This window comes from Martes martes (genome assembly GCF_963455335.1).
Source record: "Martes martes genome assembly, contig: SUPER_18_unloc_1, whole genome shotgun sequence".
In the NCBI taxonomy this organism is placed as follows: Eukaryota; Metazoa; Chordata; class Mammalia; order Carnivora; family Mustelidae; genus Martes; species Martes martes.
Genome location: NW_027666704.1, coordinates 60,889 through 86,750, shown reverse-complemented (window position 1 = coordinate 86,750; position 25,862 = coordinate 60,889). Strand labels below are relative to the sequence as shown.

At 45.6% G+C, this 25,862-nt stretch overlaps 1 protein-coding gene across 1 annotated transcript in view; it reads left to right on the top strand.

The window, feature by feature from the left end:
- Positions 1-25,553, top strand: part of LOC308359832 (trinucleotide repeat-containing gene 6A protein-like) — a gene marked incomplete at its 5' end in the record, with an annotated part of 51,431 nt that extends 25,878 nt beyond the window's left edge. Inside the window, 8 exons of the mRNA XM_080831691.1 lie at positions 2,987-3,118; positions 14,356-14,514; positions 15,667-15,807; positions 17,317-17,424; positions 18,770-18,991; positions 21,235-21,305; positions 22,053-22,192; positions 22,643-25,553. Coding sequence (XP_080687817.1) covers positions 2,987-3,118; positions 14,356-14,514; positions 15,667-15,807; positions 17,317-17,424; positions 18,770-18,991; positions 21,235-21,305; positions 22,053-22,192; positions 22,643-23,018 — 1,349 coding nt within the window. The 3' untranslated portion in view covers positions 23,019-25,553. The remainder of the gene's footprint in view (positions 1-2,986; positions 3,119-14,355; positions 14,515-15,666; positions 15,808-17,316; positions 17,425-18,769; positions 18,992-21,234; positions 21,306-22,052; positions 22,193-22,642) is intronic.
- Between the last annotated feature and the right edge of the window lie 309 nt (positions 25,554-25,862).

Genomic DNA, 25,862 nt, shown 5'->3' with positions numbered 1-25,862 from the left:
CCAAGAGCTGCTTTGCCTCTTGCCGGTTCAGCCAGTCTTCTTGCTTCAGGGAAGGCCTCTTTCCATGTAAGAAAATGACGCTGTTTCCAAAACCCCCTGCTGTTTTACAGTGGGTTAGAATAAACATGAAGTTGCTCTGAAGCCCTAGGTGGCTTCGTCGTAGGGTAGAAGAGGGAAGGTTAGCAGTAACCACGTGCCAGAGATGCACTGAGCTGCGCTGCTCTGCAGGGACAGCTGGGAACAGTTACATCTGTGCTTTCGGAACCTCTAATTGTGATTCTCACCTACATAGTGAGGGATGGTCTCTGGTCTGAGTGGAGAAGATCAAGGCTAGAGGAGGATTGCCTTGGTCGTCCCTGCAGTTGCTCCCTCTTTCCTTTCTTCGCTCTGTCCCCAGGCATTATTCCCTCTGGAAATTTCAGGCCTGAATGTTTTCTCCTTCTTTGAGTCTCTTTTCTCCTTTGTGCCTTTGATTCTATTTTGAGCCTTGATCACACCCTCTTCATTTTGCTTTTTCTTTCTGTCTTTTCCTGCAACCGTGGTTTCTTGTAAACCAGCTTGGTTGGTTGCTGGCCCAACTGGGTCCAAGACAGTCAGTTAGTGTGCATGTTCTGGGCTGTGGGCAGGGCCTGGGGCCTGCTGTTGCTTCACTCTGGCTGGACAGTACACATTTTGGCTCTCCCTGGTATTGCTTTGGACTCTCAGCTAGGACGTGGGTTGCACTTTGAGTCCTTGGTATGGTTAGCAATCTCATTAGGTTTCCGGAAGCAGTTCCCTTGCCAGTTACCAATGTAGATAAATACCTTAGAATTTATCTACATTGTGATCCCAGAGACAATAGTAGTGTGGTGAAAGAATACTCAAGTACATTGAGACATTGTGATCTTACCAGTGAAGGGAAGTGACTCTTGCTGTTTGCATACTAGACGTACAAATTGGGCCATTGAGGAGGTAAGTTTCGAAATATGGGATTTCCTGTTCTGATTGGCTTTATAGCAAGAGATACTTCTCCCAGAGGCACCTGGGTGACTCAGTCCAACTCTTGGTTTTGGCTCAGGTCGTGAGATTGAGCCCCATGTCAGGCTCCGTCGGCGCTCAGCACAGAGTGTGCTTGAGAGTCCCCACCCCCTGCACGTGTGCTCACATGTGCACGCACATTGCCCCCCCCCCCCCAAATAAATAAATACAAATCTTTTTAAAAAACCTACTTCTTGGTTAAGAAGTCTGCCGAACCTGTACAAACACAGTATGGTTGTCTAAATCAGGCATTGGCAAACTAGAGCCTGTTGACCAAATTTGGCCAGCTGGCTGGTTCTGTAAATAAAGTTTTATTGGAACACAGCCTTGCTCTTTTGTTAATGTGTTATTCTGTGGCAGCTTTTTTGCTACAACAGAGTTAGTAGAGACACTGAGGCCTTATGCCCCACAGAGCCTGAGATAGTTACTGTCTGAACCTTCACAGGTTCAGAGAAAAATTTGCCAGGTCTTGGGTTTAGCTGAGGAGTCCAGAGAGCAGCAAATGTAATTGCTCTCTCCAAAAATAAGGGATGATACTAGAGAATTCACACTATTAAAGTTTTTAAGTTTGAATGACCTGTTATCAATCACATGGACTGTCATGAAACCCAAGTATTGAAAACTATTTGTTTTGAAATTTAGAATAGGAACAACGTGGCTGTGTATTAAACAAAGATTCTGGTTCCCACTGGAGTCTTTTTTTTTTTTAACAGACATCTCAGATGATTCTGATATTGATGGTCCTTGGATTAAACTTAAGAAACGCTGGCTTAATAGTTTTCTGACCAGAGTATCTGAGGTGGAAATTTCCATCCTTGTTCCAAGAGAGTATCTGAATCTGATGTGTGTCATCAGCAAAGTTCAAGGAAATTGTGCTTTGAGATACGAGAGTCTCACCCTTAAGTACAATTGCTAGAGCAAGACATTTTTACTTTCAAGTGACAGTGTCTTTTGTCTGGCCAGTCAGTTGAAAATTACTGTTTACAAGCAAAAGATAAGATAACAGCTAAAAGTGTTTATTAATATTTCTTCATGCATGGTGCTCTTGGGGGATAGCTAAAGAGATCTATTGTAGGGGCGCCTGGGTGGCTCAGTTGGTTGAGTGTCTGACTCTTGGTTTTGGCTCAGGTCATGATCTCAGGGTTATGAGATTGAGCCCAGTGTTGGGTTCCGTGCTAGGCATGGAGACTGCTTGAGATTCTCTCCCTCTCCTCCTGCCCCCCTGCCCTGCCCTCCCCTGTGCACGTACTCTCTTGCTCTAATACATAAATAACTCTTTTTTTAAAAAATCTTTTATTGGAGATAAGCTTTAATAATTGGCTTCCTTAAAATTATCTCTTCTTTTATCAAGGAATTTTAAAATTACCAAAATTATATGAAGAAATAGTTTTCCACAGTTGACACAGTTGTGGTTTTAACAGTTTGATGGTTTGAAAACATTGGGTTATTGAATAGTAGAATAGCTGTTAAGGATTTTTATTTGTTGCTCTCTGATAATGTAGCCATGGCTCTTCTCTCAGTGTTATTTCTGCACAGCCTTGGCTGGCGGCCCAGAGTGTCTGTTCTGCCTGCCTTGCCTTTGTCTGTAATCATTTGGCTGTGCCACATTTGCAGGGTGATATTTATTAAGGAACATTCACAGGATTGAAAACAGATTAGTTACATGTTCTTTTCCAGAAAATGGAAGTTGTGGTATCAGAAGGAAAATGTGCTGTACTTTATAAAGTGTTTTTTCTGGGCACCTGGGTGGCTCACATGGTTAGGCGTCTGCCTTAGGCTCGGGTCACGATCTCCAGGTCTTGGGATTGAGCCCCACGTCAGGCTCCCAGCTCAGTGGGGAGTCTGCTTACCCTCTCCCTCTGCACCTCCCCCTGCTTGTGCTCTCTCTGTCTCACTTCCGTTCAAATGAATAAATAAAATCTTTAAAATAAATAAATAAAGTGGTTTTCTATTATTGTTTTATTTTTAGGCTTGAACTCAAACTTGAATGTAAATATGGATATGAACAGTATTAAAGAGCCACAGTCAAGACTAAGGAAGTGGACTACAGTGGACAGCATTTCTGTGAACACATCTTTGGATCAAAACTCCAGCAAACATGGTAGGAAATAACATTCTTACATGTTGCACTTTTAAAAAAAAGTTATAGACTACTAAATCTAGGTCTTTGTTTTATTTTATTTATTATTTATTCATTTATTTATTTTTTAGAGGGAGGGCTGGGATGGGGGAGAAGGAGAGAGAATCTTAAGCAGGTTCCACATCCAGTGCAGAGCCCAGCTCGGTCTCATGACCCTGAAACCGAGAGCCGGATCCTTAACCGGCTGAACCACCCAGGCGCCTCTAGGCCTTTATTTTATTTTAAATGTCTTTTTTAGCCAAATTCTCTTACAGCCTTTCCTTTTTACTGAAAAATGCTTTATTATTAAATCTTAGTTAAAATCAAAAAGCAAAATTAACTTTTATTACACTATTGTACAAAATAGAGATTGAGTATACGTTTGTGTTTTAAAAATTATTCCCCCTTTGGTGGTCATTTAGGTTTCTACAGTTGGTTTTATTGTTCTAATATTCTACTTAGCATATACTCAATTTAGTATGATGGGGAGAATATTAAAAACTCCCAGCATAGTTTGACTTCGGCCAGTTTTTTGTATAATGGCATGTTTTCTTGATATATTTTTTTGCTCTGTGTAAATCATATAGATTCAGTTTTCTTGTTTTTTCATCTGTTAATTAAATTTTTTTTAGAAACACCATTTTCATCTTATTTAATATTATCAATTCATCTAGCAGATGTTAATGGAGTATCTTCTGCTTTCCAAGGACTGTGCTAAGGCCACTTGGAGCACGTAGATACTTATGGACATGGATGTACACAGTTGAGCATATGTAAGCCAGGAAAAATACCCTGAAGGAACTCATTGTTTGGTCACAAAAATAAGCATGTGAACAACTTTAGTATGCTGTGATAGGTGCTATAAATGTGAATCCATATGATGGTAAAAATAGTATGATAATGTGAAGTCCATTGGAAGATTGAGTCAGGAATGAGGAACTGTGGGTGTAGTGGGTGTGGAAGGGCTTCACAGAGAGACTGCTGAGCCGAGTCTTTGGCTTTACCACGCAAAGGAGTAAAGAAAGAATACCAAAGAGTATATAGCATTTAAAAAGCAAAAACAGGACAGCCTGGTAGGTTCTGTTGTGTGGGCCTGTCACAGAGGTGAAGGGGCAGAGAAGAAGGAGGAGGAAGGCAAAGCCAGAATAGTAGGTATGGAGCAAATCACAGACAACTTTATGCCATTAATCATTTAGAACTTGAAAGTGGTGGCTATCCAAAGCACAGAAGACTCAAAGCAGTGTGAGACAGAAAGCATTGGGCATGGAGGGGATGCATGAGAAAGAGCCTTAGAATTAAGGATAGGAGGGCTGGGTAAGTAACCTAACTCCTTGGGCAAACATGTGGTCATCCGTGATGTACCTGCGTAGTCACTCCGTTGAGCGCTCTGTGGCACCGTTAACTCTTGCTGCGCGGGAGCGTGGGAGCACAGGAGTGTAGGTAATGGTGGTAGAAATGCAGGAATCAGAGCAGGCATGGTGAGACAGATAATGAGTTGATTTTAGGCTTGTCAAGTGTAGTGTTTTGGGTAGTGCACAACATGGAAAAGCCCAGTAAGATATTAGGAATAGAGAACAGCTATTGGGAGAACAGCTGTTGGGAGAATAGCTAGAATAATGTCTGGTATTCATCACAGTGTTGAGGTCATCGACGTGGATAAGGTTGCCTCAGAGGGACAGAGCCTAGAAAAGAATAAGGACAGCATCTTGGAGCCACTAGTGGTGAAAGGAGTGTCTGGAGGGGTCACATGTGGAGAGCCAAGAAAATGCTTCTACCATGTGTTTTTCTGTCTTTGGGGGTTAAAATGATATTTCCTCTGCCTCGCTTATCTGAGCCTCAGTTTCTTTGTAAAAATGACCTGCCTCTTTCCTTCCTTGCACTGCTGTGGCAGGTGTACCGTCCCTTGTATGTTCTCCAGTGTTCGGCATCCTGGCAAATACGGTGTGTCCTGTACAAGGGGTCCTCAGGCAGCATAGGTTTTGAAGTCAGATAACACTTGGGATTCCATCCCAGTTCCTAAACTCCTCAAGTCATGGTGTTTGCATCTGCAAAAGGAAATGATAACCTCCCAGAATTGGTGAGAGGACTGAATAAGGTAACAGCCATTCAGCTTCCCCTTGTTGCCTGGCACCTGGTGTGCAGGCTTTGGGTGGCGGGGGCTTCCTGTGAGCAGCTTGTTGTCCTACTTGCTTTTTATCGGCTTCAGTTAATAAAGTAATTTTGTATTTATACGTTGTCCTTTTTTTTTTTTTTTTTAAGAATTCATTTGTTTGTCATAGCACGAGCAGGGGGAGCGGCAGGCAGAGGGAGAAGCAGACTCTCCCACCTGAGCAAGGAACCCGATGTGGGCCTCGATCCAGGAACCTCAGCTTAACCAAGTGTCCCTACTTTGTCTTCTTTTTAAACTTAATATCGATCGTTTTTTCACTGCATTTTGTTGCATATACTGTTTCCTTTTGCACAAATCTGTAGTGTGAGCAGTAAATTGTTAAGTGTTTTAGTAATTAGCTTAAACAATAAATACCTCTATTCTTTTTTTTTAGATTTTTATTTATTTTTTATTTATTTTATTTATTATTTTATTTATTTTTATTTATCTATTTGACAGAGATCACAAGTAGGCAGAGAGGCAGGCAGAGAGAGAGGAAGGGAAGCAGGCCTCCCGCTGAGCAGAGAGCCCGATGCGGGGGCTCGATCCCAGGACCCTGGGATCATAACCTGAGCTGAAGGCAGAGGCTTTAACCCACTGAGCCACCCAGGTGCCCCAAATACCTCTATTCTTATGTAATGATCCAGTGAATGTATTCTAGGAATGTTCTTTTCAGAATAAGAAGGAAGATGTCAGTACTTTTTCTTTACTTCAATCTATATCCCTATCATTCTTTTTTCTCTCCCCCCCCATTCTTCATTTACTTAATTTGACACTTGAAACCTAGTCATTCTTTCTCTTCATTTTTTAAAAATTATTTTTCTGGGACACCTGAGTGATTCAGTCAGTCAGTCCAACTTCTGATTTTTGGCTCAGGTCATGATCTCAGGGTCATGAGATGGAGCCCCCCACATGTCAGGCTCCGTGCTTGAGATTCTCTCTGCTTGAGTCTGCTTGAGATTCTCTCTCCCACTGTGCCTCCCTGTGCTTGTGCTTGCTTGTTCACTTGTTTTTAAAAATTTAAAAATTAGGGCACCTGGGTGGCTCAGTCAGTTAAGTACCTGCCTTCGGCTCAGGTCATGATCCTAGGATCCTGGGATCGAGCCCCACGTCGGACTCTGCTCAACAGGGAACCTGGTTCTCCCTCTCCCTCCACCTGCCACTCCCCCTCCTTGTGTGTGTGCATGCATTCTCTCTCTGTCAAATAAATAAAATCTTTAAAAATATTTTAAAATTATTTTTCTATTAATAATACAAATTACTTAATATTTACCTGCTCTCCCACCCCAAGAATATTCTTGTTTCCTTTACTTTAGCAGGTGGTATGATTAATATTAACTAACCCAAGGCCAGTAGTCTTCATTTCATAGATACTATTTGGTATCACCAGACTTCTGTTTTATCCCCTTAAAATCAAGAATGTTTGATAAGATGTATAACGTTTGGTTGCTTTCATTCTTTCTTTATGATTATATTGTTTTCTTCTTTGTAAAAATGATTTCAGAAATAGCCCTTGACCTGGTTGTGGTTTTGGTCTTCTGCTCCAGAAAGAAAGTTTGATACCTGTATGTAAGAGCCTTCTAAATTTCAAGTCTTAGAATGTTGGCTTTTTTAGGGGCACCTGGGTGGTTCAGTCAGTTAATGTCCAACTCTTGATTTCAGCTCCGGTCATGGTGTCAGGGTTGTGAGACCAAGCCCTGCATCAGGCTCTGTGCTGAGTATGGAGCCTGCTCTGCCCACTTTGTGCTCGCTCACTCACTCAAAAAGGAAAAAAAAAAAAAGTTGGCTTTTTTTTTTTTTTAAGCTTTTCAATCTATTTGAAGAAGGTGCTTTCTTTTTTTTTTAATTTAGTATTTATTTATTTATTTATTTGACAGCGATCACCAGTAGGCAGAGAGGCAGGCAGAGACAGAAAGGGGGGAAACAGGCTCCCCACCAAGCAGAGAGCCTGACTAGGGGCTCGATCCCAGGACCCCAGGTAGAGGCTTTTAAACCCACTGAACCACCCAGGTACCCCAGAAAGTGCTTTTTTTTTTTATAATGATACTTGCTCATACCCTCCCTTCCTCCCAGAACTGCTCCTTCTTGACCAGTAACTCCTCCTCATCTTAGTAGCTCTCTGTCCTGGCAGAGATTTAGAATCTTCTTCTCAGGTATGGTTGTTTTATTTGTTGGCTTTGTTTTCCCTTTTCCTTATATTAAAAAGAGAGAGAGAGAAAGGTTAATTATTATCCTGTCTCTTATACCTTGGCATAGTTTTTCTTACAAAAATAAAATTCCTATCTACCTGTATTCAGGAGCACTTCCAAATCTGCCAGCCCACAGCTGATGCTTTGTTAGACCCTCACTATTTTGAAAGTCATCTTTTTGCACCAACGTCTCTGTAAACATGCAGGAACTTTCATGTACAGATTCAGACTTCTGGCATCTCTTTGGAAATGCGGAGGTCTGGCAACACCGAGCTCGGAAACAGTAAGCACCAGAGTGGGGTGGCTGCTGCCCGCGTACTTACGGCTCATTGCCCCTCCCTGTTTGTCTTCTCCACTCAACTCAGTGATGACATCATTTGCCATTTGCCTTTGCACTTAGCTGGGGAGTGTGGTTGGTTTTGTTTCATTTCTCTTCTCACTCCCCTTACACCTGTCCCCTCCCTTCCATTGGTGGAGAGAGATTTTCCTATAGTCCCTAACCAGAGGAAAGTTTGCCTGTAGTCATGCTTCTGTCTTGGGAAGGACCATGGGATTTTTGCCTGTAGCCAGCCTTCTTTGCTTCTTTATAAACAACAGTGGCCTTTTTGGCATTTGTGTCTCCCTGTTGTAGAAAAGAGGGTCTACTGTCCTCTAGCAGTAGAGCAGCGTGTAGAGGTCATTGTCAGGAGGGGAGATGAGATAGTAGTATTAAGACTCACATCAGACATAAGCTGAGCCCAGGGAGGGAAGAGACCTGTGGGGAAGGCCTTGGCCTGGCCTTGACCACTTGCAGCACAGTCTTAGGTGGGTTCTCTTTTTATCACCATTTAGGGAAGCTTAGAAAGCTAGTAGGTTACTTGTGGAGCAGAAAAGAAAGGGCAGATGCCCTTTCAGAGGTCTCCAAGACCACGTTCAAGTTCAGTGATTTGCCAGAGGAATTGACAGAACTCAGAAAAGCTGTAGCACTTATGGTTATGATTTATTACAGCAAAAGAATCAGATGAAAATCAGCAGAGTAAAAAGGCACACGGCACAGTCCAGGAGAAGTTTCCTATTGTCCTCTCCCAGTGGAGTTTCACAGACCTAATTTCTCCAGAAACGGTGTTGTGAAACCTCGTACAAAGTATTGCCAACCAGAGAAGCTCCCCCAAGCCTTGGTGTCCAGGGTTTTTACGGGGGGTCAGTCACGTAGGCATCAGGCACCTGCATGACTCAGTCTCCAAGCCCCCACAGCTCTCTCAGAAGTCAGACAAGGACGCAGTATGACCCAGGCCTCAGGCAGACACAAACAGGTGATGACTGGAAGTCATGTTGCCATGAACTGTCTGGCCTGGCTAAGGCCCGGGGTCTGCAAAGGTACTCTTACCTGCAGGATATTCTGTGGACTTGGAGGAGCCCAGGAGTGGTTGAGGGCCAGGCCTGAAGCGCTTTACAGTATGTATGGCTTTACAGTATGTATGCCGGGCCTACTGTGCTAACCCTTTACTGCACCCCCTCCAGAGTAAGAAAAGCCAGCTTTGTTAAGGGAAGTGGGGTAGAATGGAGACAAGGACATCTGACCAGGAAACTGTGCATCACAGAAGGGTTGGACTAAGTTATTTGCTATGCTTTTTGGTCCTAAGATCCTTTGGCTAGAAGGTTGTTTATAAAATCTTGTTCCCTTGTCAGCCAAGCACCCAGCACAGTGTTCTGGGGCAGGGGGGAATCCATATGTAGAAGAAATATTTCAGTCTTAGGGTAGAGGGCAGTAGGGAACGGATTCCAGAAGGCCTGTGATCTCTTAAGCTGCGATATGAAAGATGACAGGAGTTAACCAAGCAGAGGTGATGGGAGTGGACCCCAGGGGTGGTGTGGAGGCCTTATAGATGATTAAAGAGTTTGAGTGTTAGCCCCCCTGTCCTGGAGGGCTCACTATTGCAGAGAGTTAAGCTGGGAAATGGTGAGATGTGTGTTTGGGGATTATCACTCTGACTGCAGTGTGGCCACCTGGGGAGTGGAGGTAGCCGGGCAGATCAGCTAGGGAACTTCCAGAGCTTAGCCAGACAGGAGATGACTGTAGCCTGACCCAGTGTCACTATGCTCTGCCATCAAGAGCTGTGCCATCATTTTGCAGTGTATACAAATACTGAATCATTATGCCGTATGCTTGAAACTATTACAGTGTTCTATATTAACTATATCTCAGTAAAAATTTTTTGAAGACAAGATTAAACAAGTTATAAAGACACCCACTAGGGACACCTGGGTGGCTCAGTTGGTTGGGCAGCTGCCTTTGGCTCAGGTCATGGTCCCAGCGTCCTGGGATCGAGTCCCAACATTGGGCTCTTTGCTTGGTGGGGAGCCTGCTTCCCCCTCTGCCTCTGCCTATGCTCGCTCACTCTCTCTCCCACTCTCTCTCTGACAAATAAATAAAATTAAAAAAAAAAAAAAGACACCTACTAAATCAAAAATAGAAGCTCTCCACATTTCCAGAAAAGATAGAAACAGATACCACATTTTCAAAGAGTTTAAAGAATCTACAAAGAAAGGCATCATATAAATAATGAAAAACTGAGACCAAATATATGTCAAATTGATAAATATAAATGGTTCAAACTAATTCACATTGTTTCATAAAGCAGAATCCAACTCTTTGCTGTGTACAAGGGACCGAAAACAAAATAATTCGGAAATCTTTGCAGTTGTGCAAAAAAACCAAACAAACCAAAAAAAACAGCTGTAGGGAAGCAGAATTGATAGGACTTAGTGACTTAAAATAATGGAAGGAGAGGCAGGAGAGCCTCTCTGCTTTCTAACTTAACTGACATCACATTTGTTCCTCTGATTAATACCAAAAGGACATTTTTGTGACATTCGTTCCTTTCTGTTGGATTTTATCTTGAAAGTTTATTTGACTAAACTTGGCTTAAAGGTCAGCTTGCTGGTTTGTGAACCTTGGACTGATGATTATCAGATATTGAAGGTGAAATTGTCATGTGGTAAAAAGAACATTGGACCCTAAAACAAACAGACCTGAATTCTTTTTTTTTTTTTTTTTTTTAAACAGACCTGAATTCTAAGTTGAATTTGCCACTCAGTGGCATATCACATTTGGAATTTTTCTTAAGAATGGGAATGGTAGGGGGGTGCCTAGGTGACTCAGTGGGTCAGGCCTCTGCCTTCACCTTGTTACTGAGGAGAAAAATGCAGAGAAAAGAAGTTTTAAGAAAATGCAGTAATTAGGGGCACTTGCGTGGCTCAGTGGGTTAAACCTTTTCCTTTGGCTCAGGTCATGATCTCAGGGTCCTGGGATTGAGCCCTGCATCGGGCTCTCTGCTCGGTGGGGAGCCTGCTTCTCCCTCCCCCTCTGCCTGCCTCTGCCTACTTGTGATCTCTCTCTGTCAAATAAATAAAATCTTTTTTTAAAAAAAGGAAGTGGTAGGGGCACCTGGGTGGCTCAGTTGGTTGGGTAACTGCCTTCGGCTCAGGTCATGATCCTGGAGTCCTGGGATCGAGTCCCGCATCGGGCTCCCAGCTCCGCGGGGAGTCTGCTTCTCCCCCTGAACTTCTCCCCGTCTCATTCTCTCTCTCTCTCTCTCTCTCTCTCAAGTAAAATAAATAAAATCTTTAAAAAAAAAAAAAAAAAAGGAATGGTAGGGACGCCTGGGTGGTTCAGTTGGTTGGGCATTTGCCTTCGGCTCAGGTCGTGATCTCAGCGTCTTGGGATTGATCCCAGCATTGGGCTTTCTGCTCAGTGGGGAGTCTGCTTCTCCCTCTCCCAGTCCCCCTGCTTGTGCGCACTCTCTCTCTGACAAATAAAATCTTAAAAAAAAGAAGAGTGGGAATGGTAGTTGACTTAGGTGACAGAATGCAAAATAAATACAGACCCTGGATTTGAGAGCGAGCTTTGCTGCTTATTAGCTACATACGGTCAAGTAACAACCTTTATTTGCTAAATGGGAATATAAAATGGTACCTCCTGTGATGTTTTGAGAATGAATGAGGCAACACCTGTGAAGCACTGATGCACTAGGACAGGGTAAGACACTAAGTGGCCTGTGGGTGGGGACTTCATTGTTGGCTCCCCACATGCCTGCCTCTAAGACAACAGTATGTCTCCAGTGCGAATCCAGCCTGCTTGTGTCCGACTATACCTGCCACCTGGACACCCACACCTTCCATTTTCCACACCTTCTCCCATGCAGCGGTTAATAGAATACAATTGGACTCTAGCTGCCTCTCTGTCAAGCCTATTTTCCTTTTTAATAAAATGAAGTTTTAATAAGTAGAAATGGATTTTCTGAAATGAAAGGGGGGAGTACTTTTATCAGCTCAGGTTCTTGCAGAAAAATTAATCATTTAAAATGTGGTGTCTGTGCTTGCTTATTGTATTACGTGCAACTACTTCTTTACTCATACCCCTGCTGAGCTCCCAACTGATTTTATCTTATTTATTTTTTTTAAAGATCTTATTTATTTATTTAACAGAGATCACAAGTAGGCAGAGAGGCAGGCAGAGGGAGAGGGGGGGAAGCAAGCTCCCTGCCGAGCAGAGAGCGGGATGCGGGGATGCAGGGCTCGTTCCCAGGACCCTGAGATCATGACCTGAGCCAAAGGAAAAGGTTTAACCCACTGAGCCACCCAGGCGCCCCTCCCAAGTGATTTTAATTCACTTTACAAAAAAGATACACAGTTTACTCAGATAAAAGCAACTAGATAAGGAAGCCAGAGAAGAGAAGGGCTGGAGTTGCTGGAATAACGAGGCCTCGTCAGGAATAGGTCAGTGCCCAGCAGTGATGGTGCCATGAGGTCCTGTCAGGCCAGCTCTGCCCCCTCAGTAACTGGTACGGAAGCTTGGGTGTTGTGGATGCTACCAGGCAAAACTTTGTCATGGAGTAAACAAGACTAAAGCAACATTCAAGGCTCTGCTGTATTTTTGTAGAAGCTCATAACATCTGTGATCAGGGCTTTTCCTCATACCTACTCCAAAGCTGGCACAAGTGGGTGGGTGTTTGGTTTTTTCCTCTTTACCCTTGCTCCTCCATTGGGCTATTAAAGCTGGAAGCTTGAGAGAGATTCTCCTTCTCTAAATTTATTGAGATAATTTACATGTGATACAATTCTCTTTACAAAGTGTACCATTTGTTGGCTTTTAGTATACTCTGAGTCGTGGGAGTCGAACATTTCCCCCTGTCCCAGAGAGCGCCTGAGGGGTTGCTCCTCGCACCTCCTGGACTTCCCTTCCCTCCCAGACATGCATAAAAACGAGTCCGTTTTCGGTGGATTTGCCTCACTGGACCACTCACATCAGTGGAAGCATATATTATCCGGTCCTGTGGGACTGGCTTTTTGGTGGGGCACAATGTTTTCAAGGTTCATCTGTGTTGAAACATGCATTAGCACTCATTCTGTTTTACAGTGGTGTTGGCTGATGCCACGTTTGGGTTATCCATCCATCACGTGCTGCGTATTTGGGTGTAAGAGATGTCCTTGATTTCTTCCTTTCTCGGACTTCCACATCCATCCATCTGTGACGAGTGCCCCTTGTCCCGCCAAAATGCACAGTCATGTGTCCGTAGTATCTCGCCGCCTCGGCAGCTGCCCCTCTGTCTCTGCCCCCGTGGCTTCTGTTCTCTACCAACAGCAGCAGGGACCGCAGATGAATGAGGTTGTCTCACTTCTCTCCTTACAGCCCTGGCTGTGTCCTGCAAAGCCCTGCATGAGGGTGTTGCAAAATCTGATGCCTTCAGGGAACAGGCAGGGTGTAGGCCAGTCTGGGGTGGCAGGGCCTGGGGCCACCGGACCAGGCACACCTCAGGACCTTCCAGTTCCGGACATTTCAGACAAAACCTACAGGGTCATCCCTGCCCCTCAAGGTCAGGCTCCGCTCCTGCATGTTATTCACTCTCCTGCTGACTGTTTTTAGACAAAACAGTCTTTCGGTTCCTCACGCATGCCAAGCTGCTGTTCTTCTCGGGTCTTTATGCACACTGTGCCCACCACCCGGCATCTCCTCCCTGGACCCTTTCTTCACGCCAGCGCGACACTCCCTGCCACCCATGTTCCCCTTTCTGTTCTCTGCGCACTCCTGGGTTTGTGGGGAGGGCCTGCCCCTTCATCTGCCCGCCTCCCCGGCCCAGCAGGTCCACCGAGAGAGGGATGTGTTTGCTGCGTGTGTCAAGCATTAGTCATTTAAGATGTGTTCAAAAATGAGTGTAGGGAATAAATCGCCAGAAGACAAATGACCATTTCTAAGTGAGAGTAAGTTGTCTTTTTGTGGGATTTCAGACTCATTTGGATAACAGGTATCTTTACTGATGCTGCGTATAATCACAAGGGGCTGTATATAGGTAGAAATGTAAACATCCTGATCAAAAAGGGTATTTATTCTCATTACATGGAGTGGTCATAGCAGTTTCCTGGATTCTTGGATTCCCCTCTCTGCCACTTACAACATTCTCCACCATAAATCTTTCTTTACTGGAGCTGGGTTTCTTCCCTCTGGTGCACCTCATTCACCAGCAACACACATCTCCCTGACAAGGAGTCCACTGTGCTTGTTCTCGGTTTAGGGCAAAGTACAAGTGTTCTAATGACTTGGAAATAAGTTTGTACCCATACTCTGGTCACTTACTGATGATTATGTTCCTTATTATCCTCCTTGAAATAAAATTCACTATGATAATGTTCAGATCTCGGGACATAAGAGAGTTAAAAGTGATTGACGTCTGGAAGAGAGTTCAAGGCTTGCTTTCTTCCTAGACTTTTCACACAGTCTACGGAACGCACTTTGGAACCCACTGAGCTTATACAGGGTGTTCTTGTGATATTTGAGAAGCTACAAGAAATAAATTCACTAGTGCCTTTTGCCTCACATTCTCTTATCATTTTTCTCTCTTTAGGTGCTATTTCAAGTGGTTTCAGGCTGGAAGAGTCTCCATTTGTTCCCTATGACTTTATGAACAGCAGTACTTCTCCAGCCAGCCCTCCGGGTTCAATAGGAGATGGCTGGCCACGTGCCAAATCGCCTAACGGCTCTAGCAGTGTTAACTGGCCACCAGGTAAAGTGCGGACCGAGGCTCTGCCTCCCTCACGGTGTCCTTCCCACTCAGTGCTCTAGTGATGTAGGCCAGTTCGGGTGGATCAGCCTGCGCTCTGCTAGGGCTGGAACAGAGGAGCCAGTCTGGCCTGTTACCAGTGCCTTTATGCTCCAGGCAGTGAAGGGGGAGGGAGTCCCGCCAGCCGGCGTGAGGAGTAAGGTAAAAAAAAACATTCAGGGCTCCTCTTCATCTGCACCAGGGGACTAACTTGATGGTGTTTCATTTGGGCTGAGGCATTACCGGCAATGGACTTAACAGCCTCCTTTTCCGTTTGCATTGCTATGGCTTGTGATTTAATAAAGCACTTTACAGTGTTACCATTTAGGTGTGCCTGGTTGGCCCAGCTGGTAGAGCATGTGACTCTTGGTCTAGGAGTTGTGAGTTCGAGCCTCATATTGGGTGTAGATATTACTTAAAAATAATTTTTTTTAAGATTTTATTTATTTGAGAGAGCATGTGAGAGAGAATATGAGCAAGGGAAAGGATAGAGGGAGAAAGAGAAACAGACTCCTTGCTGAGCAGAGAGCCCAATGCAGGACTTGATCCCAAGACCCTGAGCTCATGACCTGAGCCGAAGGCAGATCCTCAACCGACTGAGCCACCCAGGCACCCCAAAACTAAAATCTTAAAAAAAATAAGGGTGGCTAGGTGGCTCAGTCGGTTGAGCATCTGGCTTTGGTTCAGATCGTGATCCTGGATCCTGGGATCGAGTGCCACACTGGGCTCCCTGCTTAGTGGGGAGTCTGCTTCTCCCTCTCTCCTTGCTTCTCCCCCTGCCATGCTTGTGCGCACGCGGTCTCTCTCTCTCTGTGTCAAATAAATAAGTAAAATCTTTTAAAAATAAAAATAAATAAAAATAAAATAAAAATAAATTTTGAAAGTGTTACTGTTTAAAAATATATGAACCCTGAGAAATGATTTCATCTGCAAAAATACACAAGTCATTCATAAATGGCAGCTTATGTTATAAATCGGCTTCTTAGAGTACTAGTATTAACTGAAAAATATTTGAGAATTGCACAGGCTTTAGGAATACAAGTTTTGAATATTTAATAATGGATCTTTAAGTGATGGATGATTAAGCCCAAACTAATTTTACGTGTTTATTTCCAGAATTTCGCCCTGGTGAACCATGGAAAGGTTATCCAAACATTGACCCTGAAACTGACCCTTACGTCACTCCTGGCAGTGTCATAAACAATCTTTCAATTAATACTGTGCGGGAAGTTGACCACCTCAGGGACAGGAACAGTGGTACGTAGGCGGGTACAAGTCAGAATTTCTGAAAGATGCTGGATGACGTGATTTAAGAATGGTTCACAGAGGATGAGAAACTTTTAGCCCATCACAGCACCTGACATCCAAGGGAGTCATGAAAATAAAAAGTGAATTCTCAGTTTTCCCATAGGTGATTCTTTGCCACTTTAAAAATGACGAGGATTTATTGTCACTTGATATGGTTTACACATATATTCACTTAACACAAAGTACCAACAAATACTTGCTTTCCAGGAATTGTAGTAGCAACTGAAAGGTTGTTACCTACTTTATAACAAGTTTCAGTGTTGTGATTATTAAGAAGTGGGCATTTCTTATAAAAGATGTTATCATTCATTTATACACTCTTGTTCTTAAAGGACTTCCGTGTGAAGAACCAATTTAGCTTTCTTTGTCTTTCTGAAAGTGAAAAATTAAGACCATTTGAAGGGTCCCTCGACTTCGGATGCACTTTTTAATGGGTTATCAAATACAGTCATCCTACCATCTACCGTATAGTTTTCCCTCACCCCAGTCATTTAAAGTATTCTCTGCATGCACCTGAAGGAAGGTGAAAGGAGTGAAAGAAAGTATTTTGTTTCTGTTCAAAACCTACATCCTCCTATTCCTCGAGACAATTTATAACAAGATATGAACAGTATTTTATATAAAATGTATGATTTTGTTAACAGGTGTTTGCCATATCACATGGCAAGGAAAGAATCCTCCTCATTCGAAAATGGCTGAATTTAACAGACCACTGTGTAGAAGTAGTTAAAGTTCCCACGGCTTTCGCAGCAGAACAGCGGGGACAGAGCCAAGGGTAGAGTCTCACAGCCTTGTATGTAGTTAGTGGAAGAATCTTGCGGCTTGCAGAGACGGACTTGTTGTGGAAGATTGTTGGTCAGGAGAGGAGTTTAGATTTGATGTTAGAAGACATGAACCGTTGAAGGTTTTGAGTGGAAGTCTTGCCATTGAGGGTGGACGGTCTGACAGTGACTAGCAGAAGGAATGGAGTGGGAGGCCAGGTTGGAGCTGTTACAAATCCGGATGACAGTCCAGCCTGCAGCGTGGCGAGTGATTGAGGGGGATTCAAAAATGGGACAGTCTGGTTTGGGAGGCTGCTGTGGGGCGTGATGGAGGGTGAGGACCTGCTGGTACTAGGATGCCCCGGGGGGGCGGGGGTGGTCCGGTGAGCAGTCCCTGGAGTTCAGTCAGGGCTTGGGGGCAGGAGGAACTAGCCCTCCTTCTGCAGCCTGGATTGGGACAGGGAGCCAGTGTCGTCTTGGAGTGTCAGGCAGAGGAGGGAAGCTACCTCCCTGAGCTACAGTCAGAACGATGAGCAGGGAGGAAGGTGCGGTTGTGGGCACCGTGCCTGGACCCCGGCATCTGTTTCTTTCTCGTGGCCTGCGGTTGGATTGCACCCTCACGGGAAGCTCCTGCTTATTCTTCATGTGCCATGCCCCTTGCTCTGGGGATGACTAATTGGGCTCTTCCCCCACATAGGGTCATCCTCATCCTTGAACACCACGCTGCCTTCAACTAGTGCCTGGTCATCCATTCGTGCCTCCAACTACAACGTTCCCCTCAGCAGTACAGCACAAAGCACTTCAGGTGGGCCTTGTCCCGGGCTTGTTGAGGCCCTGTCAGAGGAATGGGCTACTCAGCACGTGGGGCGGGGGCTGTTGTGGGGAACCCTCTTCTCTTTATTTGAAGTATTCTTAGTCCAGAAGTAGGAGATATTTCTGAGCCTGGGAAAATACTTGTAACACCATTTGTCCCTTTTTAAAATTGGCTAGACCCAGCAGTCTTTTCTAAAACAATCTCCTTTCGCTGGGCCCCTCTCACTCTCTTTTCTGAGAGCCAGCTCATTAAATGCAGTTTCATTTGAAGCAGTTCTCAAATGAGGCAGCTTTTATTTTTGTAATGTCCTTTCCTTTGCAGACTGATACTTTTGTAAAGTGTAGGAAACCTGACCTTGGCATTGCTAGAAAAGCAATCACATACTTGGGAGCTCTGGCCACGTCCGACTGCTGTCTGCTCACGACCACGCTCTCTGAGTTTTCTGTACTTGTTCTGTCGGAGACCAGTGAGAGCTTGTGTGGTGACCAGGCTTAAGGGAGGTGCACTTTATGAATCAAGTAGAAACATAATGGACAGTGACAGAAGTTATAAAATTTTCCATCCACTTCTGCCCCCTCATGGTTTTGTAGGATTATTTTGAACGAGTTTACCATGTGCCTGATCCCTGCACACCCCCATTGCCATGAGGCAGGACACATCAGGAAGTGAGCTTTCTTCTTCTTGTTCTTCTTTTCTTTTTTTTTTTTTTAAAACCAGACAGGCCTGGATTTGAATCCTGGCTGTGCACGGGACCCATAGGCAAGTTGCTTAACCTCTCTGACCTCGGTAGGATGTGTGTCAGGATTAGAGCTAGTATGCACCGAGTGCCCAGCAGCCTGGCGCTCGGCACAGAGAGACGCCCGGTGAACGTCTGCTGTGAGGATTCCCTGAGTTGGGGCTACTTTTGTGGTCCTTTTTCCCATGTCTAAACCAGAGAGTTCTAAGATCTATTTAATGACCTATGTGACGATCTCGAGTGACTCAGTCATGGTCCTAAAGGTAAGGAGTTCCCAGATGCTGTTTCAGAGCAATTGAAAGCAGTGTATTTTGTTTTGTTCTGATTTCCATTGCGGTATAATTTTGTACACTGGGCTAGGAATTTCATGAGTGTTAACATTTTTAATAACAAATGGTTTGAGTGTTTTGAGTCAAGGGAACAGTTTCCTTTTGGCTTTTGTGGGGCTTTTTGGGGGCAGTTTTGAGTTGGGGATTTTTAATAGGGTTTCTTTTTGGTTGATTTGCTTTTTGTGGGAGAATGGGTGCTGTCGTTAAATTTTCTCTTTTCTAAAAGTATTATTTCCCCCCGCCCCCACTGTGTTTTTTCCCCTGTGAGTAGCCAGAAATAGTGATTCCAAATTGACATGGTCTCCTGGTTCAGTTACAAACACCTCTCTGGCTCATGAGCTGTGGAAGGTCCCTTTACCACCTAAAAACATCACTGCTCCGTCCCGCCCACCTCCGGGACTGACTGGTCAGAAGCCACCCTTGTCTACATGGGATAACTCTCCCCTTCGTGTAGGTGGAGGATGGGGAAATTCTGACGCCAGGTACACCCCAGGTAAGACAAACATGATGCTCGTGATGGTTTCTTGGGGTTCCTTTGCTGAACAGGAATAAGTACGCACAGTGAGTCTAACAGACCTTTGTGCATTACCCAGCATAAAGTAGGATTCGACCTTAGACCTGCGACTCCCAGCATATTGCCGTCTTCTGCAATTTCTAAATTGTGACTCTTAAATTTACTTGAAGTTAAACCTGGTTTACTTAAGAACATGTGGCCAAAGCCACACACAGTCAGTGGTCAGGTTAATGTAATGGATATCCCGTCTCTTTCGAAGTTTCCTGGAGCCTGAGAACATCTGCTCACTTCCTGCCCGTGGCAGCCGCGTGCTGCCCGGAGAGGCTGGGGAAGGTGGGAGCAGCCCAGCTCGGCCTGTTGGGTGGCAGCTTGGCCTGTATCCTTAGGGTGATCGCCCGTGTATTGTTTCAGCAGGGATGTGCGAGAGTGGGCGGGGGTACTGGTAGTTAACAGTGCGGGGCCATTATTCCCGGGAAAACTGCCCTCCCCCCGCACTGTGTCCTTTCCCTCCCTGCTCTTCCTGCATGGGACTCTCACTGGCTTAGGACTGGCATTGTGTCCCTGCCCTGACACGCACACAGATTAAACTGGCTGTCTACCAGTTCTACCAGTAAATATGGTCTTGGTCTTCATTCTCCTCAGTCTCAGAACTGTAGCTGACTTTCTCATCTCTAGCCTGAAAATAGTAAAACTTCACAGCAGTGTCCGGTCTTTAGGCAGGCGATCGGCTGAAAGAAAGTTTAGCAGTGTTTCCTTTGGGGGAAAGGTTTACGGGAGGGGGAGTGATTTTAATTCCATGAAAGGATCCAAGCTGCTAGATGTACATGAATGTAGTAGGTGTCCTGTGTGAGTGGTTCTTCCCGGGCCGAGGGCGCATCTGGTGCCAGCCACGTGGCCAGTAGCAGCACAGTGACGGGAGAGGGTCTGGTGCCCAGGGGTCCCACACGTGGGTGGCTGGTGGAACCCAGTAAGGGTCGGCCAGGCCAAGCAGAGAGGATACGTATGGCAAGGCGAGCCGCCCAGGAAAGCACGAGCGCTCCTTGCTAGAGGCGGGGATGAGTGAGCCAGTGCAGGGAGAGACCAGGAGGCAGCGTCACGGAGCCGTCTTCCTCAGGCACGCCACCGTTTTGGTGAGGTACCTCGGGCGCTCGCAGGAATGACTGGATCCTCAAGTTCTGCTGGGAGCGCGGGTGCCCTGGGGCTGAGCAGGAAGGCCGGTCTTGGAGCTCCCTGGGAGCCAGACAGACACAGAAACGTTCGGGTGATCGCGAGCCGGCTCTTCCTGATTGAAGTGCAGTGGGGACAGAGCGTCACAGTAGTTTCAGACAGACGGTCCAGTGGTTCAGCGAGTCTCCGCGTGATTCTGCTCGCCACCAGCGTACCTACCACCTGTCCCCACACGCTGTTCAGTACCATTGACTGTATTCCTGGCGCTGAAGCTTTCTTCCTCCTGTCTCATTCATTCCCTAACTGCAAGCCTGTACCTCCTCCTCCCCTCCCATTTTGCCCACGCCCCACCCTTGCCCCGGCAGCCATCCGTTCTTTCACTGTGTTTATAGGTCTGAGCTGGCTTTGTTCATTTGTTTTGTTTTGTTTTTAATTCCACAGACAAGTAAAATTGTACAGTATTTGCCTTTCTCTGTCTGACATATTTCATTAGCATACAGTACCTTCTAGGTCCATCCATGTCCTGCATGGCAAGATCTCATCCATTTTGTGGCTGAGTAGTACTCCATTTTATATATATGCCACGTTTTCCTTATCCATTTGTCTGTTGATGGACGCTGATTGCAAGCTTTTAAACCCCTTCATGCATGCAGAGTTATCAGACCATACGTTAGATAATCACAGAGGCCTTTCCTCAGAGGTGCCATTGTGAGATCGTTTTAGCTTTATAAATGAAAAGATGGCAAAGGGATAGGGCCTTCTGCGGCCCCCTTGCCTGCCGTGTGACGAGCTGGCCACTGTCTGAGCTCACTCTTCCCAGAGGCAGAGCCACCTGCCCTAGAGAGGCAGGCCTGCTCAGAGCTGGCGTGAGGGCAGGCGGAGCCGCGGTGAGATTACTCCAGCTAATGGTGCAGGCAGTGGGGAGGGCAGGGGAGGGCGCCAGGGGCCCGTGTGCTCCTCCTGCACAGCTGTCACTTGACTGAGATGTGTTTGTCCGAATGTCCTTCCTTCTTGCCTTAGCTGAGAAAAACTGACTTGTCCTTCTTTGTCCTTAGGTTCCAGCTGGGGTGAGAGCAGCTCAGGGAGAATAACAAATTGGCTTGTTCTAAAGAACCTTACACCTCAGGTAAGAGCACCAGGCATCCTGGCCTATAGGCATGTGCCAGGAGACACGGGAACAGAGGGTTGCAGTCTGGTTGGAGAGGAGGTTCGACCTAGGCCTGCCACGTGCTACCGAGTACACGTCAAGGCAGGACCAAGGAAGTAACAGCGGATGATCTTTGGATGCCTCAGGCAGGCTATGGTCTGACCCAGTTCGTTTACACTGTAAAACGTGCACGGAGCCGACCAAAATAGATGCCTCGGTCTCACCGCAGAGGCACTGATGGCGTAGGTCTGGGCTAGGATTAGGGCCTGCGCTCTCCTGCAGGTGGTCCTTGTGCTGCAGTCAAGAAACCCTGGTCTGCCCTCGTAGATGAGAACATCTCCTTAGGCCCCGGACCACCCCTCCTCTGGAGGCTGGATGTTAAGAGCCCACCCCCTCCTCTCCCAGGGAGCAGTGCCTTGATGAATCCTTCCTCAGGGCAGGGAAGAGAGAAGACATGAAGCCACAGCAGGGCGTGGCTAACTAAGAAGTGGGGATCTGGGGAAGGTCCTGGAGTCTAGAGGCCACAGAGGTATGGCTCTGGGAGCAGTGGAGGTGGGGAGGGGGGCACTGGACCCTGTCACAGCAGTGAGGCCCAGTGAAGAGTGGCAGCAGGAGTGAAGAACCTTGGGCAGGAAAGAGGAGCAGAGTCCCAGCCTGGGACGACCTCCCGCGATGGTCCGCGTGGCGGCGCATCTAATCGGCGGCTCCCCACGCTCTGTCTCCTAGATCGATGGCTCAACTCTGCGTACTCTGTGCATGCAGCATGGCCCACTGATAACATTCCACCTGAACCTCCCACATGGAAATGCTTTGGTCCGTTACAGTTCAAAAGAAGAGGTAGTGAAGGCACAAAAGTCTCTGCACATGTAAGTTGGACATCCGGTGCGTGCCACCTGGAAAATGCCCTCATGATTGGAAGGGTTTGGGTTCCCTTGTGTGTGGAAGCACAGCTGATGACACTGTGTGTCATCTCCGGGCCGGCGCGTGGAGTCCTGCGGTACGAGTGCTTCGTGAGGCGGCAGCCTCGCTCTGTCTTGGGTTCCAAGGTCAGTCCTCCTAAGGGGAAGCACTGCCCCTCAAAATGGCCCTAGAAAATGTCTTAGATCACCTGTAGGAGACAAAAAGCCGTGATCCGTCTGGATACCACAATCCTACGTGTGGGGCAGGTGTTGCTCTGGGCCCCAGAGAGCCCCGGGCCACGTGTGCCGCTGCCAGCCCCCTTGGCTTTCGAGCAGAGGCAGGGTGCACTCCTCACTTTGAATCAGACCCTTAAGACACCCTGAGTCTTCACTACGTCCCGTGTCTCTTCCCTCCAGGTGTGTATTGGGGAACACTACTATTCTTGCTGAGTTTGCCAGTGAAGAGGAGATCAGCCGTTTCTTTGCACAAAGTCAGTCTCTGACCCCTTCTCCTGGCTGGCAGTCTCTCGGGTCCAGCCAGAGCCGGCTGGGCTCCCTCGACTGTTCCCACTCGTTCTCCAGCCGGACCGATCTCAATCACTGGAATGGTGCTGGGCTGTCGGGAACTAACTGTGGAGACCTTCACGGCACTTCACTCTGGGGGACCCCACATTATTCCACAAGCCTGTGGGGTCCTCCCAGCAGCAGCGACCCCCGGGGAATTAGCAGCCCATCCCCCATTAATGCTTTTCTTTCTGTTGACCACCTGGGTGGGGGTGGAGAGTCCATGTAACGTGTAGATGTAGACTCACGAACTGTGACCTCAAGAAGCGAAAGAAAGGAGCACTAAGTTGGGCTCGCCGCCTGCAGCCAGGGGCCACCTGTGGGAACAGCTCTTCTCTGCACATTTTCCACTTTGTTTTCCCTGAAACATATCAGTTTGAATACTTGAATCATGCAGGCCAATATTATAATGTGAAAAGGTATCTATCTATTACACTCCCAAATAGCGCCATACATGCTAAACCGTGTAGAATGAGCTCACTCGTGTATATTCATCATGTTTAGCCTTTGGGTTCTTTTCTTTTTTCCTCCCTGCCCCTTCCCTCCTTTCCTTCCCTGTTTCTCTCCCCATCCTTCACCCGCTGTTTCCCTTTTTTTTTTTTTTCCCCTCCTCCTCTCTTTCTCTTTTTTTCTTTTTCCTTTTTCTTTTTTTGTTCCTTTTTTGCAAAACCATTTTTTTGGGCTGATAATGTATGAGCTTTTAACTTTGCACTGAATGATGTTCTCTCGTCTAATCGGCAATATGGGGGGGCAGCTGTTCCAGTGTAAATGTTTACTCAAGGATGTTCGTAAAGGTGTGCGCTCTCTACTATGCCTTGATGTTTGCCTACCTTACTGTGGTGTCGTGGAGTTTAAAAGACCGAGTTCTGATGCTGACTTAGGACTATTAATGAAAGTATTGCACCAGTGTTTTCATGTTCTAAAACTAAAGAATTTCGCTCTGCAGTTTGAAAAACTGTGGCCACAGCTGTGACTTGCAGCCCCCCTGCCACCCAGGACGGGCCCTGCACTTTGAATAGGCTTTCCATTTTGTTTTGAAGGTTCCCACGGTGAACCTTCTTGTTTACAGATTTTTTTGTTTGTTTTTTGAGAAAAAAAAAATGTTTACTCTTCCATCATTTAAAAAAAATTTAAAAGACAAAAAAAAAAAAAAAAACAATGGAGGATGATTTACAAGATGCTTTCTATCTCTGGGAAAAAGGAGCAGCATTTGGCCATGTTCTTTTGTTTTCTATTCCTGTCCTAAATCCAAGAGCATGGTTCTCAGGAAAACCAGTTCCCCAGTTAGGAAAAAAAAAAATTTTAAAAATAAAAAAATAAAAAAAAAAATCTCCTTGTAGTTTCTTATAGGAAAAAAACAGAAAACCCCAACTTTTAGCACTGATACTACATATTGCTCTGTTAAAGAATTTTCTCTGCCAAAAAAAAGAAAAAAACAAAAAAACATGCTTAAAGCTGGAGTTGACATTCTGCTTTCAGATGCTGTCTTTTTATTAGTGAGTGATGATGGTTTGCTAATAATCAATAGGTGATAATTTTTTGTAACCCCATCAAGTGGCTCTCTCTGTTTCTGCTCTCCTGTGACTGTGTTAATGTTGAACTGTTGTACCTTAAAGCCGAAATCAGTAACTATGCATACTGTAGCCAAGGTGTTGGGCTTACAGAATTGTTCGTTGTATAAAGAAAATTTTAAATGTTGTTGCAAACTAACGAGTTACACCATTTTTAAACTTATTTTCCTCCTCGCCCCCTTTTTTTGCCCACAAATGGTATTATAATGCTTGCTTAGTCAAAGAAGACGGGCCAAACAAGGGTAAACATTTTAACAGCGCAGAATTTGCCATCATTTCATTGCCTTGATCTAACTGTTTGTGTCCTAAGATGCAAAAGAAGTCAGTGGCTTTTAACTGTTTACAAATAGAATGTGATTGTAAAATGTACAGTTTGGTTGTGTTTGAATTATGAAATCCCTCTCGATATAATAAACCATGACTTTTTGGCTGCTCAACATTAATTGTCTCTTTTTTGTGAATTTCTTTGTACGCTCTTTTTTACAATGAACGTTTCGATGTTGCTGTATATGAGGGTCCTCATAGAGCAACCGAGTACAAATCTAAGCAAATATTTGAACATTCTATCCGAACTTCTCCACAATTTCACCCTGAAATAATGTGAGAACAATGGGAAACTGTAGCTTGCTCCTTCCTACCCTCTCTGAGCATCTTTGGGATCTTGTTGCTCAAAGCTCTCCTGTGACTTCATCTTCCCCACCATTTGTGCCCATCTCAAGCCTCAGCAAGAGACCATTTGGAACATGAAGCTTAATGACTTGCCAGTGTTCTAGTGTTAAACTCTCATACCTCTGTTACAAAATAAGAAAATGCCACAACCTGGACTGGCCTTTTTCTCCCCCCTTCACGGCCCTCTCCTGACCGCGGGAGCTCTGGGGCAAAACCTGTGTGTGTATCCCAGTGTATGACTTCAGATCCTGCTCCGGCTTGCCAGGTGTGAGCTAATGTTGGACACCTTCCTATAAGCAACTGTTGTTCAATGCATTCAATGTATATTGACTTCCATACTGGTTTTTCCAAAAACCAAAGGTAGCTTCGAAAAACCACGTTTGGAAATGTTTGGAACGTTAAGCTGATTGACCTTTTGGGGCTTTGAGTAGTATATAATTGAATTCATAACTGCGTTAATTGTATTGTTAAAGTGTTTGGGAGTTTTTTGCGCTTGTTATGTGGAAATAAAGTGTTTGATTTAAAAAATTAAAAAGTGGTTTTCATTTTTGCCTAATCCTTAAATCATTACAGCTCTACTCCCTAAGTGGCCATATGACTCCTAAGTCCACCATAACCTCTCTCAGCTGCTTGGGCCTTGATCCCCGCCACTCTTCTGACCTCGATGTTCCCCTAGCCAGTTGGCCTCGAGTCACCGGCCTCCTGCAGGAGGCAGTCTAGACACTTCCACACATCCAGTCGTGCATTATTCCCAAGTTCAGCTCACAGCAGCCACATGGCTTCTGCAACCCTGGATGCATGGTGGACTCTGGGCATTGGACCGTGAGAGAACC